The sequence below is a fragment of the Schistocerca nitens genome, chromosome 1 (genome assembly GCF_023898315.1).
Source record: "Schistocerca nitens isolate TAMUIC-IGC-003100 chromosome 1, iqSchNite1.1, whole genome shotgun sequence".
NCBI classification, from domain to species: domain Eukaryota; kingdom Metazoa; phylum Arthropoda; class Insecta; order Orthoptera; family Acrididae; genus Schistocerca; species Schistocerca nitens.
The window spans coordinates 756,940,144-756,957,013 of NC_064614.1; the positions used below are offsets into that span (position 1 = coordinate 756,940,144).

Here is a 16,870-nt window from a genome sequence, read left to right on the forward strand (position 1 = left end):
AATTGTTTTGTGAGCATTACTGTGAAACAACAGATTTGGGAGATTTCCATCAAAATGAGGTGGTTTTCTGGAATGCAGTTCATCACACAAGTTGAGTTTTTCTTTTCAGAAATGAGTGTCTTCTCACCAAAAGCTTCATCCCTACAGGCCACAAATTATTCTTAAGGCTCCAGCAGCACTAGATCTTTGATTAAATTCTAAGGGTAAAATGTGTTGGAATTTTTCATTTTTATCTACTTGACATTCCATACTGATTAACTCCAAAAAAGATGAAAAATGAGCTGTTAACAACATACAAGCTCCTGTTCATAACAGCCAAACTCCAAAATGAAGAAAAACAACTGAATAACAAAGAATGGAACTTTGACAATGTGGTGGTGTCAAGCCAATAAGTAATAGTACGGACTTACGCAAAGACTCGATATTTACTAAAATTTTTAGTTGAATGATTACAATTGTCTTGTATACTAAAATATATGTCTAATTTGGACCAGCAACCATACTATTACCTTACAATAACTAGTAATAATTCCTTTGCATGACTCAACAAAAACACCTATGAAACTGAACATTTTTCTGTGAAGTAATTATGATGTGTTTCGGAAATGAGTAAATAAATACTCATCTGATTGCCTAAGCAAATGATTGGTAATACTATCACCATCAAATTTTAGTTAAATAGGAACACAAGAGAGTGAATGTTACAAATGAGGTCAGGGTGGGGAGTTGGAGGAGAAAGGTGGCTGAGGGCTAGGAGTGAGAGGAGTCAAGTGTAAAAGATAGGAATGTGGCACTGGTGAACTTGGCCCTGGCACATGACAGGGTAATTACATGTGACACACACTGATGTGGAGGAGTAGACTGAGAGAGGAAGACAGAAGAGAGTAAGAGGGAGGCTCTGTACAGGAGAGGGAGCAGAGTGAGTGAAAGGGAAAGGGCTACAGATCAGTGTGCAATAAGGGCTAATGGAGACTGAGGTCAGGAGCACTGAGATCAGCACGTATTGCACTTAACATTGTATGAAAAGTTCACATAACCTTTACCTGAATTAAGTTTCTCAGATACATTGTCTTGTGACCCAATGGATCTGTAGAAAAGCCATCAGCAAACGAAAGGAGACCATGAGGAAAATTGTGTTGTGACAGCCATGAGACCACTTTCTGCTGCTGCATGTCTGGTCTGCCTGTTATGTACACTATCAAATAACCCAGTTCTTGCCAGTGCCTGCCAAACAGAAATATAAAATTATAATAGTACAATTCAACATTTTGAATGTTAGAAATGGAGTATCATTTTAACAATGCACATGTGTTAATAGTTGTATTGTATTGTATGTTAACCGGGGGCCTAGAAACGATGGAGGGGCTCTGTCCCCGCCACAGCTGCAGTGGTCCACAACCCCATGACGACTACTGCAGTCCACTTCACTCTTCCGTCACCCCACACTGAACCACTCTTTCAGTGTTATGAGAGAAAGAAACCAAATTCCACATGCCATCATAATACTAAATATTGTAGCTTCAAATAACACTACTAGATTTGCAACAATTTCAATCCACACCTTCACATCATCTTCATCATGCACCAAATCTTTCCAACTCTAGAACCTATGTGTCAGCTTCTGCCCTATGCACCCGCAACCCCTCCATCGCACATTCCTAGCCTGCAAACCTGCTGCCTCCCTCTGAGCCACTAGCTACCCTTCCCTGCCCCTCCTCCAGCTTCCCACCTCTTTTTCCTTCTACCCACCATAAGCAAAAGGCACCACCATCACAGTCCACCTGCTGAACTGCATTTTGGTTTTGTATGTACAGCTGGCATAATGTTGGCACACAGGTTTGTTTGTTTGTGTGTGTGTGTGTGTGTGTGTGTGTGTGTGTGTGTGTGTGTGTGCATTTTTTTTGTTATATGTTGCTGGCATTTCTAATTCTGAGGTGAAGCCCATGAAGAGCAAACATATAATGGTTCCACTTTGGCTAATTTCTACTGTCTGTAATGTATTACAAATACACCTTGATATTTAAGCCCTCAGTATACAGATGACACACATTTTCCATGTGTGTTATCTTTCAAGGAACACCTATTTATAACCTATTTAATTCAAGTTAGCAATTTTTTCCACTTTACAGTAGGCATGAAAGTAATAATTAAAATAATTCATTCAGTACTTGAGAGAAAATGGAATGACAGAAATTTTTACATCTCTCTCTCTCTCTCTCTCTCTCTCTCTCTCTCTCTCTCTCTCACACACACACACACACACACACAGTCACACAGAGTGGCAAAAGTACATTGAATACCAATGTTAAATTACAACAAAGTTCTTCTGTACCTCACAACATCTACGGCACCTGCTCTGACTTTTGGATCACGACCAGTCACTGACATACTTGCAGTGAAGGAACCATCTATACTGAAGACAACGAACTCTGTTTTAGGTGGAACAACAGCCATGTAGAAGTCCACTGATGTGTGATCACCTCTGAAACAGTTATAAACACCTGTAAATATTGCAGCATGAATACAAAAGTGATATAACAACAATTAAACTAAAATATTCAAAGGTACAACCACCTAATGCACATTTTACTCTGCAGTAGAGTATGAACAGTTTTGAAACTTACTAGAAGATTAAAACCATGTGCTGAACTGCAACTCGCACCCTGAATCCTTTGTAGGTCTGGCACACAGTTCTAACCTGTCAGAATGTTTCACACAATGATTTTTTTTTTTTTTTTCAGTTACTTTCTTCAGAATCTCAAACTAGATTCTGCATGTAGCATATCATTTGAAGCTGGCGGGTATAAAAATCAGTCTTTTCCACAGGTAAAAAAAATTCATTATAGTTATGTTCGAAATTGTCATTACACCAGCTTCTTTAGCAACTTTTTCTCTTCCTGCTTTTGTGTGTTTCTATCAAGAAAGTCATTAAATAAACAGCTAAAGAAATGGAGTGTCAAAGAAAAAGCTCTTTCTACCTATATCTTGCTTTTTCCATGAAAGTCTACCAATATCTAACTGAAGTTAGTCTGTAGCTAATTTATCTTATTATATCAGCATGTTGAAAAAATATGTTCACATCTTTGCAGGAAGAATTACAAGGAATTGAAGGTAAGCATCTAAAGAAGCTTTGAAAAATAGATATTATGTCACAAAGAAGCACAGTCCATTAGCAATGGTTATTAGAAAATAATTATGACGAGTCTTGAATACAGGCATTCAGTAACTGACCAGTTGTTGCTGCTATAGCTATCTTCAGATCTTATCTTGACATAGGATGTGTCTGGTTCAAACCTTCACACATTACTATTATAATTAAATATTTCAAGTGTGAAGATGCTTACAGTAACTGAAATTTGTCACTAATTGCTTGCTTGTCATCAAGGCTGTTAAACAACTTTTATCTAGAGAAAAGCAAAAAATTCCAGCTTTCTGCAACATGCAAGAATGAATGAAATAGATCATGTGTGGTAGGATGTTATGCCTTTAAAATAAGGATTATTCAAAGATATCATGAAAAAAGAGTAATGATAATGTATATTAGTTCAACTTCCAATAATACAATGCAAGCATTCACAGCCAATGTTTCCCTCTGTTAAAACTCTCAGACCAAGAGCTGTGGTTTATGCATAAAACTATTCACAGAAGACAGCTTCAATGAAAAAACTGGTGGTTAGGGCAAATAAAATATGAGAGGCAGGCTACTTGCAAAAAGGAGCTGAATTACTTATAGCCTACTTTTAAGGAAAATGGTTACTCTAATGAGGAGGTGGAATGAGTACTGCAGCCAAAAAGAAAGATTTCCAGGACTAATAAACAACAACAACAGTTGCCAATGAGGAAAGTTTGCTTCCCTTTTACAAACAAGATTAGTGACAGTTTTGGATAAGTCAGCTGTAGTGAGTTGCATACAGGTGCAGAAATGACCAAATTTCATGAAACTATGTTTTAGCCAAGATGATGCATTACAATGTGCAGAATAACAGAAAGGAAGAGATATTTGAAAAATAAAATACAGGTATAGCAATTGCACATACCTGAAGATGGGGACATGACATTAGAGAATAATGTTATTTATCGAACACTAATTTCGGCTTGAAAGTTTTAACAGAAGTCTAACTAACCAACCTACCAACCAATCAATCAATCAACCTAGCAACTTACCCTCTCTCACTTACTGAACAGGTTTCAAGTGAAATGGAAAGAAATGAATGAGTTTTTAATGTAAGTATATGGCTGGTCCTCCAAAAGTTAATGCACAGTAGTTAACCAAGGAAAATATCTGTGTGTTTTGTACTTACTTTACAAACACAACGTATCTTATGAAATGCCACCAAAATTTTATTGCAGATCAAATTTTTAAAATAATAATCACTGCTTAGGCACTTTAAATTTTGTCATATAAATTCAATAAGTTCTCATCCGACAACCTCCCATGTAGGTAAGAGTATCTCACAAGCCTAAAAACAACTACATGTTTATGTGGTCAAATGGCTGCTGAAAGAGTTTCAATAGTCTGTTATCATAATGAAGAAATGCACTGGTGCATTTGAAGTAGTATGACTGCTGGAAATTTGTTATTCATTTCAGTACACTCCATGAAATTGCAGCAGGAATCAGCTTCCACACTGTGCAGTTCCAGTTAATTAGTATTTACATTTTGTTGTATTTTTGTGGCATTTGTTGTGTTAAATACTCTTTGTGATCATAGTTGGATCATAACAACATTCCAGTGATACAGTGTGGACCTCAACATGAATGTGAATATACAGAAAGAGATTGAATTATCTCTGAAAATGAATTATTTTCAAACAATGGCTGACATAGCAAACCAGTTTACATTAGATGGCAGCTCCCAGCAAGGTATTCCAGCTTAAACACATTGTTAAAAAGAATTAAAAATTAGCAATATGGTGTAAGCAGGATCAACATGGTCACACATTTTGTGGAAGGTGGTGTCTTACAGGGCCTTCAAGTTTTGTAACCATTAATTGTTTGATGTGTCATGTTCAGAGACATTTGAGGCTTTTCAGCATCTTTCATATTCTGTTCTTACTCAATATCACTTTTTAAACATAGCATCCTGGGTGAATTACCACCACTGTTATCTGTCACACATTTTTTTCCACTTCATACTTTTCCTGATTTAGAATTAGTTCATGAAAATGCCCGCCTAATTCTAAATATTCAAAATTTATCTGCAACTATTTTATGCTGCTATTGGCACCGTCCAATTTGATGCTTATTCTGTGGTTAACACTCTGAACTCTCATCTACATGGACAAAGTATCATTTACCAAGTCAAAAAGTGCTGGGAAAAAAAAGGAAAGTGTGAAAAATGTTCAATTAATAAATATGGTAGAAGAAATCTGTGGTTAACACAATCACCATAAGCATTAACAACTATTATTATTACTGCTATAACCACAAAATTACAGAGTATGAAAACATTAAACAAACCTAACAACCGTTTTTACTGGGTACATTCCATAGCCAAGGGCTTTGTCATCAGGAATGGTGTATGTCACCCGTCCAGTCTTGTCAGTAACTTCTGTAGCTATCAATGTCCACTCTCCAGCACGCACATCTTTCATTATATGGATGTCCACCTTTTCACCTTAAAAGGAAAACTTGTGTAAATAATTATTATAAACAAGTAAATAAAGCTATAAACAAACAGAGGGTGGTAAGAAGTAGTTTCTCACATGACTGGTACTCTCAGTCATGCCATTTACACAAACAACGAAAAGTAAAGGCTCATGGCATGATAATTTGAAACACAGAATGTAAACCTGAAGCAGTAAATATACAACTAAGGAAATAAAATTAATAAGATTTTTTTCCATTGCATTATTTAGTTCAGTTTCCATATATCTTAGTAGATGAGTCTTTGGGATGTGAAAAATATCAAATGTATGCATTTTATAGTGTGATATAAAAATGATGTAGATATGAAATATTAACAACAGATTTAAGAGGGTGAGTCAATAGATAAGCCACAAATGTCAAAATATTGCACACAGTTATAAATTTCCTGTTGGTCTATTTGTAGGAGGAAACAGCATGTCAGCTGGAAGAGATTCAGTATACATTACTCTGCAATCAATAGTTAGTGAACTGCAGCCAGTGTAAGATGGTAGGTTTGTCACAGGAAAGTACTTGACTAAAACAGCCTGCAATTGTGCTTTTGTTTTGGGCTAAGGGACTGTCCGTAAATGTGGATATCGTTTTCAAACTGGGTACAGAAATACACAAAAAGATTGGAAATAATTGTAAACAATGAGATGTTGGTCCCTCTATGGAGTTTCCCAGTAATGCCACATTATAATGTGGGGAATGATCCATAAAGATTGTCAAATAACAATCTATGACAAGTTGTCCATCCTACATTGCATGTGCAGAATAGTGCACAACATCAATAGCAAGTGGCTGAATTTTTGCAAAGTTTGTAAACATAGAATTCTCTGCAGGTTGAGAGGAGGGAAGAAATGGAACAAAGCCAGCATATACATACAGTACCTACTGCTTTGTGGTAAAGGTAACTTCCTAATTTGGATCATTACAGGGCATCACGATTGCCAACCCGAGTTAAAGCTGTCTTCCAGTTGCTGAAATTTCAACCTCAGAATGAGCCTTAATACCACACTCTACTGTACCACTCTGCAGGAACTACAAAAGGCCATTTGCTGCAAATGTCCTGGACTCAATGCAGTGGGCACTATTCGTCTGGATAGAATTCTCATCCTCACACAACAAGACAAATTATTGCAAAAATTTCACTAGGAATGTATGGAATGTCCACTGAATGATCCAGACTTAGCCTCCAATGATTTTCATCTGATTGGGCCCCTTAAAAACCAGCTGGGAAGGCAGCAAAATGAAGGCGATAAGGCTGTGGCTCAAGTAATCACTTGTTGGCTGAGACAGCAGCCATAACAGTTCTTAGATGCAGGTTTTAAGGTCTTATTGAATGTGGGGTAAGTGTTAAATTTACAGGGGGGATCTTTTGAAAAAGTAAAGTAAATTCTGACTTTCCGGGTGGGAAGGAACGCCTGGTCCCCGGCACGAATCCGCCTGGCGGATTTGTGTCGAGGTCCGGTGAGCCGGCCAGTCTGTGGATGGTTTTTAGGCAGTTTTCCATCTGCCACGGTGAATGCGGGCTGGTTCCCCTTATTCCGCCTCAGCTACACTATGTCGTCGATTGCTGCGCAAACAAGTTCTCCACATATGCGTACACCACCATTACTCTACCACGCAAACATAGGGGTTACATTCGTCTGGTATGAGACGTTCCCTGTGGGGGTCCACCGGATGCCAAACCGCACAATAACCCTGGGTTCGGTGTGGGGCAGCAGAGCGGCAAAGTGGACAGCGGTAGATCTCGTGGGGTTGTGGACCACTGCGGCTGCGGTGGGGATGGAGCCTCTCCGTCGTTTCTAGGCCCCTGGTTAACATACAGTACAATACAATACAATACAAAAGTAAATTCCAGCTTGATACCCTCAGCACTGATCTCATTACCCATATTGTGACTTATTTATTGACTCAGCCATGGACTAATATGAATGAGATTACAAATAAATGTGTTTGTTTTTAAGAACTCCTGTACAGGTACTTTTCAATGGTAAAGGACAAGTTGGCCAAAATAAACGTCTGTAATTCACTCAAGCTTTGTCACATGCGAACATCAAGAAAATTTCTTCATCTGATACAGATACTGCAGCAATATTAAGGAAATTCTTGTGCTGGTACCTCTTGAGCATAAATGCCAATGAAAAGCCAGTTTCATCTGGGGAATAGTTTCATTTGGTTATGCTTAGTTTAAAAGAAATTTGCTTGAAGGAACAGATCATGTACCAATATTTTCACATGTTACTTTGTTGTGGTGATGTGTGTATAACGCAGTTCAAGCAACATATACAAACTTCATGTTGGACAAACAGTGAAGCGAATGCTCACTATACTCAGGTACTTAATACCATTTTTGTTTTTGAGCAGGGCTCATATCGTTTCCATCTCCCTTGTGTGCAATTGCTTCACCGGGCCATTATGAAAGGTTTGACTGAAATACGTAAACTCGGCAAGAGTAAGCTTTCACTCCATAATACCTAAAATGAAATAAATATGATAGTGGACTTTTGTACATGAAATATGTATCTTCTACTGTCTATGCGTGCTAGGTGAAACCATTACGAAGAGGGGAGAAAATATGATATACGTAACATAAAAAATTAATTTTTGGTGGATTCTTTTAAATGGACAGTTCTCAAAAGGCGAAACAATAACTGATGAGTACAATGCAAATCTTCTGGCTGAAATAGATGAAAAAAATTTGTGAACTGTCTCTTTACGGAAATGTTTATTCCTCAGGACAGTGTCAATGTCAATCAGAGGACTGAGATCTTTGAAGAACAAACTGCTGCACATTCTATGGGTAGTCAGAGTTTTAAATATCACCACAAAAAATAAACTTATATAATTATTTGTTTGTTCGCTGGTACTTTCTGCAGTCCTCGTAGACAGCGAGATGGTCATGCCACAGTACTGTAAATGCAGCTAGAGGATGCAATAATAGTACAGCCCATATCCACTTCCTCAATGGATTGTGCCATTTTTTTTGGCTGCCCTAGTCGCATGGGGATGTCAGTGTGTAATTGGACTGCTGATCCATACCTACAAAATTTTGTAACTTTAATTTTTTAGGAGAGAATTAAAATTTTATGAGTATCCCCTGTATACTTGATTCACATCAAGAGATCCATCTATTCCAACTTCTAAAAAAAATTGTAGTTGAAAAATGTTCCAAGCCCAATGAAATGGTAATACGGCTACAGAGTGCTGCAGGATACCAGTCAAGAATGGAATATATTCAACAGAAAAGTAAAGTAAATTGAAGTAAAAGCAAAAAAAGAAAATGATCAACAAGGGGGCAATGTTTTAAGAAAAATAAGTGCATTTTTAATCTAATCATCACAGTGATTCTATTTCAGACCAACAAATTTTTTCCTTGCCCTGAAATATTACACTTTCTGTATAGCTCTGACAGAATGTAGATAATTTAGGGGTGAAGATAAGAACTGACACAATAGCAGAAGCATTGCATCATCAACAAGCACACCAAAGAAAGAATCAAAACATTGCTAGTTTTCAGACAAATCCTGTTACAACGATTCTTCTTTTACAAACAGAAATAGATGATTATGAGGGGTTCTCTGGTTACGTACACCTCCCTCATCCCCAAAGGTTAGTTATCATCACAACTGTCACCAATCAGTCTAGCAACCCCTATCACTGTGGATTCAACATTAACATCAGTCAGTTTCAATTATTTTTACATATTACTCACTTCTCAGGTACAACACCCCTTCCAATAATATTAGTGGTGTCTTACCCTCAGAGTGTTCTTTTTCCTAAGATAGTGAACCACATGTGTCGAAAGTTTGGTTGAAATTTCTCCATGCTAACTTATTAACTCCCTCCTTTCCTTACCCCACCCTCACTCACAGGAGTGCTGAGGTATCCTAGTCCCACAGTAGATATTTTTGTTTTGTCTGGAAAATTCTGAGAACAATGAGATGCACTTGCATAAAGGGCAGTCAAATGAAAACAAGATAGAAAAAAGTGAATTAACTGTTTAGTATTTCAAAAGTAAATGCCATAACTGTTTATACATTTATTGCAATGTGAGACAACACAGTCAATGCCTTAAAGAAAAAAATGTCTGCCGTAATCTACTGAACATGACTGAGCCCAGGCATGTCACCTCTTCATCTGAAGCAAATCAACAGCCATGAATGTCTTTCTTGAGGGCTTCAAAAATGTGGAAATCACATGGGGAGAGCAATCAGGTCCATAAGGAGGATGTGTAAAAAATTTCCCAGCAAAACTTCTGCAGTGTTGTTAAAACAACCTTGGCAACATGTAGATGGGCGTTATCCTGCAAAAGAATTATGCTGTCCATCAATTTTTGCAAAGCGTCTACAGACTGCTGTGCATCAACTGTAGCACTGTGTTCTAGAAATTCAATGAGCAATGGGCCCTTGCAGCCAAAGAACAAGGTCATCATGACTTTCCCAAAGCTAGCTGCACTGATTTGGATCTTTTTGGTGGAGGTGAATCCATGTGCTTCCATTGTTGGCTCTGACACTTATTCTTCAGCTCAAAATGATGACACTATGTTTCATTTCCTGTGACAATAAGGAATTGGTGCAGCTTCTGCTGCTCCAGCCGGATGTGGGAAACCCATTGCGTTCAGTTTTCCAGAACTTCAGATGCTATGTCACGATGGTGTGTGCCATGACTGATGCCCAAACGAGCCAAATGTCTTCACTGTCTGCTGTCGGTCATTTCTGATGGCAGTATCCACCATGGCAACAGTAGAAGGGTAATGACATCACGAGCCCATCCTGGTCGACTGCTGTCTTTCAATAACACCGACCTTCTTGAAGTCTTTTATTCCATGCAAACACATGCACACATTACCTACTGTGTTTGCCGCACACAGCACACATATGGGCATGAATTTTACTTCCTGACATTCCTCCCACTGGTATGCTCACACTGTTCCTTCCTTTTTCAAATACAGAAGTATCCTCTACGCAAACCTAACTGTGTTATCAACATCTGAACAATGCTTGTTATATGGTCTGTCTAATTTTCATCTGACTGCCCCTTAGAGTTGTATGCTATTGCTCTACCTTCTTTCTTCTTCAGCATATTAAAGTTGCCTGGCAAACTATTACTCTGAAGAGTTTAATTACAAAACTGAATTACTGTATTACGAAGCTTGTGCAAACAATTTTTGTTTATTTTACTACTGATTACATCATAAAAGCTAGAATGTTTTTTCAAAGGACAGTTGACAACATTACAAGCTTCCTCTATAGAGATCTAGTATGTAGCTGGATTTTATTACAATTTTTTTGGAATGCTTTTCTTGGAAATGGTAGGTCTTCGTTCAAGGATCATCTTAAATGTAAATTATGTGCTACTGATAGAACACTATAGAAAATATCTGACATTTGTGGGCTTCTGTGATCAACCAATTGTCTCATTTCCTCAATTTATTTTTTGTTCCAAACAGTTGTTGCCATGTTCTGATGCCTTTGCTAAGAACTTAATAGCACCAATTTTTAATGTGATAATGGTCTGTAATCTTTTCTTCTACTTCAAATGTAATTTTTTCATATTTTAGCATGATATAGTAATGCCATTTTGAAATTTAGGATTAGTTAGTTTATTGAAATAGGACAATTGTTTTCAAAGTAGCCTGAGTAGGTGCCAAAATAGTATTTTTTTACTGTGTGCCTGTTTACTGTTTGAATTTTGCAAATAATTCTTTAATTTCTCAATTTCCTTCCACATTTTACCATTATGCTTTACTATTTCTTGTAATTTGTGTCAAGCATAACGTTCTGATGCCTCTGATGTTCACATGTAGTTGAGCAACATGGTCTGAAAGATTATTTACTACAGGATTTTCACTAATGTGTGGATGTGTGTTTAAAAATGTTATCAACTACAGGGCTATTTGTTTCAGTAGTTGAAGGTGGAAAATGTACCACTGATTTATATTGCACAAAACAGCTTAGGGTTTGATAGGGCTGCAAAATAGCTATATTGCGGAAATTTAAATTGGAGTCACTATTCATTTTTTGCATCATACACTCTGTAATTTTCTTCATGTATACCTTGTCTTGTTGCACATATCTGAAGTTTCTGTTTCACAATGGGATCTATGAATATACAACATTGTAGTGACTGTGACTGCATTGTGTGTGTTCTAGCATTAGTTTGACATAAGACAGCTTCACTGAATATGAAATTTCTACATAGAAATCCCTGCTTTGGTAGTTTTTGTCATACTAGTACAAAATCCTATCTATATATATCTTATGCAATAACTGCCAGAAATGTGTTTTCTCTGGCTCCACTTATTATCATCATATTTACCTGCTAAGGTGATCATGTCCAATGGTCCATACATGAAGCGGGCTGTCAAAATTTGAGGTGCACCCTCTTTTACTATTACATCATTTGCTCGATGATTTGCAGCAACATTCTGTTCAGGGAATAAAGCATAAAACAGCTGTTAAAACCAATGCCAGAATAGGCAGTTTCTCATCAAATTTTAAAATATAAATTATACTGAAAATAAAAGAACCAACACAGTTTCTTCTCCTTTTTATAGCAACATTTGCATGAAATCATCAAACGATGCCTTCTGCAAACATTAGACATGATAATAATACATAATTATACTGCGGAAACACATTATGCAATCTATATCGCCTTTATATATTTAACAGCCTCTTCCACATGGCTTCACCTACATTTGCATTCGACGTATATTGAGTGGCTCCTCCTCCCACTCTCTCTGCCTACCTCTTCCTTCCTCTCTCTGTCTATCTCATCCTCCCACTTTTATCTGTATATCCTCGTCTCCACTCTCTGTCTCTTTGTCCTCTCTTTATCCATCTTCTTTATCCATTTCCTCACTCTGTCCGTATCTTCCTCCTCCCTTCCCCTGACCATATACTCCTGCCCCTCTCTCTTTCCCTGTCTGTCTTCCCTCCTTCCTTTTCCACCTGCCCACTACACTACCCCTCTACACCTTACACCTGCCTCATGTGTCTGTCCATCCTCCTCTCCCCCTCTCTGTCTTTATCATCTTCCCCCTCAACTTACCCATCTACTCCTCTATAACCGGCACATGTATCCCTGCAATACAGCTCAATAAGCAGGTCGATACCACTCCCACAATACGCCTACCATGCAGGGCAGGCTACACACCAGGGGGGTTGAAAATCATTCATTTGCCCTTGACATACAGGCTGCTATGCAAAGCAGGTCAATAAAGCAGGCTGGTACTACTCCAACACAACACACCTAAAATGCAGGGCAGCCTACATCTCGAGGCCCAGAAAACCATTTCTTGTCCCTGACATGCAGACTGCACCAAAAAGCAGGTTGATCTGGCAGACAAATACTGTCGCCACTCAACATGCCTGTTGTGTAGTGCTCCCTAGACGTCAAGGGCTGGAAAAAAATAACACGTCTCAGTAAGATTGTCTAATGCCTACTCCACATACGACTCTTTTTGCCCTTTGTCCAGCAATATTCTCTTTACGTGCATGTCCACTGCACTATTTCATAATAAAATCACAGTATCCTATGAGTACAATGTGAATGGATTCCAACTGACATCAGTTAACTAGTATAAATACCTGGGTGTAAAAATATATGAAGTGGAATGGAATGATAATATAGTCTCAATCAAAGATAATTCAAGCAGCAGACTTCAGTTCATTGGCAGAATACTCGGAAAGTGCAACCAGACTAAAAATGAAATTGATTGTAACATGCTCTTCCTATCTTAGAAATTGCTCAAGTGTGTGGGATACGAACCAAATAGGATTAGCAGGAGATATTGAACATATACAAAGACATGTTTATTTGATAGAAGAAAGAGTATCATGGAAACGTAGACAACTTTGAAATGGCAGATGCTTGAACCTGGATAGCAGCTAGGCATGAAATCCTGCTTATGAAGTACAAGAACCAGTGTTAAATGAGGATCTAGGAATACACTGCTGCCACCTCTGTGTCACTCCTGTGGGGACTACAAGGGCAAGATAAGACTAAATACCATGCGGGAAGAAGCATTTCCTCATTCACTGTTCCAGCAGTACTCCATATACAAAGGGAATGGCAAGAAACTCTAATATGCAGTGCAACAGAAGTACTTAGCAGATGTTTGCAGAGTATGGATATACAGGGTGAGCACAAAATCTTGCCCTGATTATAAAAATTTATAACACAGTAACCATTTGACATAATAATTTAGATTTGATGCCGTTACATAGGTTAGTGTTACTAGTTTTTTTTTAAAGACAACTTACGTTAGTAAACTTCAACGTGTGCTCCCTTGGTAGCTTGGAGAATGTCGAGCCAGTATTCCAGATTTTGCCAGGTGTTTCGTAATGTGTGTTCTGTCACAGTACCCACAGCAGTTAGTATCCTAGCCTTCAGTTCGTCAACGTCAGCAACTGGTGTGACGCAGACTCTGTCCTTGATATAGCCCCAGAAAAAAAAAGTCAAGGGGCATAATGTCTGGAGAGTGGGGTGGCCAGGGTGTTGGACCGTTCCTTCCAATCCACTGATCCGGACATTACTCCCCTCTCCAGACATTACGCCCCTTGGTTTTGTTTTTTCTGGGGCTATACCAAGGACAGAGTCTTCGTCACACCAGTTGCTGCTGATGACGAACTGAAAGCTAGGATACAAGCTGCTGTGGGTACTGTGACAGAACACATGTTACAAAACACCTGGCAGGAACTGGAATACCGCCTCAACATTCTCCAAGCTACCGAAGGAGCATATGTTAAGGTTTACTAGCGTAAGTGGTCTTAAAAAAACTAGTAACACTAACCTATGTAACGGTAGCAAATGTAAATTATTATGTCAAATGGTTATTCTGTAATAAATTGTTATAATCAGGGCAGGCAAGACTGTGTTGACCCAGTAGACGTAGAATTTAATCCCACTGATGAGAAAACAATAAATAGTCCCACAATACAAAATATTTAATATCTGGCTTTGGTCTATCTTCGCAGCTGACTAAGGAATATAAGCTAACATTTATTTTAAAAATATAATAAAAATGATGTAGATTGCATAAACTATTTTATTTAAAAAAATGGTGACGGGTTTTGATCTCTGTCTGATCAACGTCAGATTGTTACATACTTCTTGCTGACTGCTGTAAATGGTGGCACTGAAGCACTATTGTTCTTGGCTGGTGTGAGCAGCAGTTATAGGACCCATATACCCCTCTCTGAAAAAATTACATGCTTGTTAAGTATGTATTCTTATGACCTATAAACTCTCATCCTAACCTAATCTGCCCACTGCCTACATTGGCCACCCTGTACATTGGTGCACAGAAATTTGATTTGATATGTGATCTCTCACCTGAATGCCCTGCTTCCTTATGGCACAATAGATGGCTGACAGCCCTGGTGCACTATGCTTTCGTGTGTCCTTTGACTATGGCATGTGTGTCAGTAGACAGCTGGGTGCTGCCTGGCAAGGCAAACAAGTTGCTATCTGTTAAGATTTCATGCTTACATGGGTGCATCAGGTGTACATGTCTTGTGGACGTGGGTATCTGAGCACTTTGACAACTGGCTGTTCATTATAGTGGAGGGTCGTGGGTTTGGTTCCCACTCCACCACATGTTGCCCTCACACTGCCAGCAGGCTGTGCTCTGCTGTTGCTGCCGCCACAACACTGTCCTCATTTTTATTCTAGGCCACTGTGATGATTGACAATCCAGAAAACAGTGCAAGATGACCTACAAATATAAATTTTGAAATGGAACTTCATTTACAACTAAGAGTCATGTGATAAAGCCTAGCTCTCTGCACTTCCACTGAAGTAGTATTTGCCTGACAATATTTGTTCATCATTATTTATTTGTTGCCCAATTTAACTGAAGTGTGCCACTATGCTATTTACACTACTGGCCATTAAAATTGCTACACCACAAAGATGAAGTGCTACAGACACGAAATTTAACTGACAGGAAGAAGATGCTGTGATATGCAAATGATTAGCTTTTCAGAGCATTCACACAAGGATGGCACTGGTGGCGACACCTACAATGTGCTGACATGAGGAAAGTTTCCAACCGATTTCTCATACACAAACAGCAGTTGACCAGTGTTGCCTGGTGAAACGTTGTTGTGATGCCTCATGTAAGGAGGAGAAATGTGTACCATCATGTTTCCGACTTTGATAAAGGTAGGATTGTAGCCTATCGCGATTGCGGTTTATCGTATTGCTACATTGCTGCTTGCGTTGGTAGATCCAATGACTATTAGCAGAATATGGGATCGGTGGGTTCAGGAGGGTAATACGGAATGCTGTGCTGGATCCCAACAGCCTCGTATCACTAGCAGTCGGGATGACAGGCATCTTATCCGCATGGCTGTAACGGATCGTGCAGCCACATCTCGTTCCCTGAGTCAACAGATGGGGATGTTTGCAAGACCACAACCTTCTGCACAAACAGTTTGATGACGTTTGCAGAGACCATGACTGTGGTTACCCTTGATGCTGCATCACAGACAGGAGCGCCTATGATGGTGTACTCAACGACGAACCTGGGTGCACGAATGGCAAAACGTCATTTTTTCAGATGAATCCAGGTTCTGTTTACAGCATCATGATGATCGCATCCGTGTTTGGCGACATCATCAAGGTGGTTCTTTCAGCAATTTTCTACTGTTTTCTTGTGGAGATATCAAATGAAAATTTTGTTATATTCCTATAGCATATTAGATATGTTGGGTCATGTGTGTGCACAGTCCTGTGAGCTACAACTGAATATTACTCAAATTGAACTGTCTGCTGATGATACATGTTTTGCAAACAAAAAATGTTATCTTCTGTGGGGATAAATTATCTAATTTGAGAGAAAAATATGTTTATGATATTGAGTCATTTTCAGATAAAATCCAAGCTGCTTCTTCCTGCATATATATTTTCACAGGATGCCACGAATATAATGCTATTCTGCTTAGTTAGGCCATGGCTCTAAGGAACTGATTCTAGAATATGAGCTGAGATAAAGTTTGCATCTCCTGGTACTTTGCAAGAAACAGTGTGACTCACTTTAAAGAGGGAAGAAGAAAACTACACAGTAACAACTGTGACAACAGGACTGGTGCATCACACTGTACACATTGTAGAGCGTATGCTACATGCATGCCCCAGGTTTGGGTGCCATAAGAATAGAATTTGCCAAGAGTTTGATGTGACCACAGAGGACATAGTGAAGGTGCCAGAAGAGGCAGAAATTCAGGAA

At 38.7% G+C, this 16,870-nt stretch overlaps 1 protein-coding gene across 1 annotated transcript in view; it reads right to left on the bottom strand.

Annotated features, from left to right (window-relative positions):
- LOC126260921 (protein retinal degeneration B) overlaps positions 1–16,870 on the bottom strand; it is a 598,186-nt gene that overhangs the window by 18,499 nt on the left and 562,817 nt on the right. Inside the window, exons 21-24 of the mRNA XM_049958405.1 lie at positions 11,953–12,061; positions 5,461–5,617; positions 2,333–2,482; positions 1,044–1,224 (exon numbers count right to left, since the gene is read on the bottom strand). Coding sequence (XP_049814362.1) covers positions 1,044–1,224; positions 2,333–2,482; positions 5,461–5,617; positions 11,953–12,061 — 597 coding nt within the window. The remainder of the gene's footprint in view (positions 1–1,043; positions 1,225–2,332; positions 2,483–5,460; positions 5,618–11,952; positions 12,062–16,870) is intronic.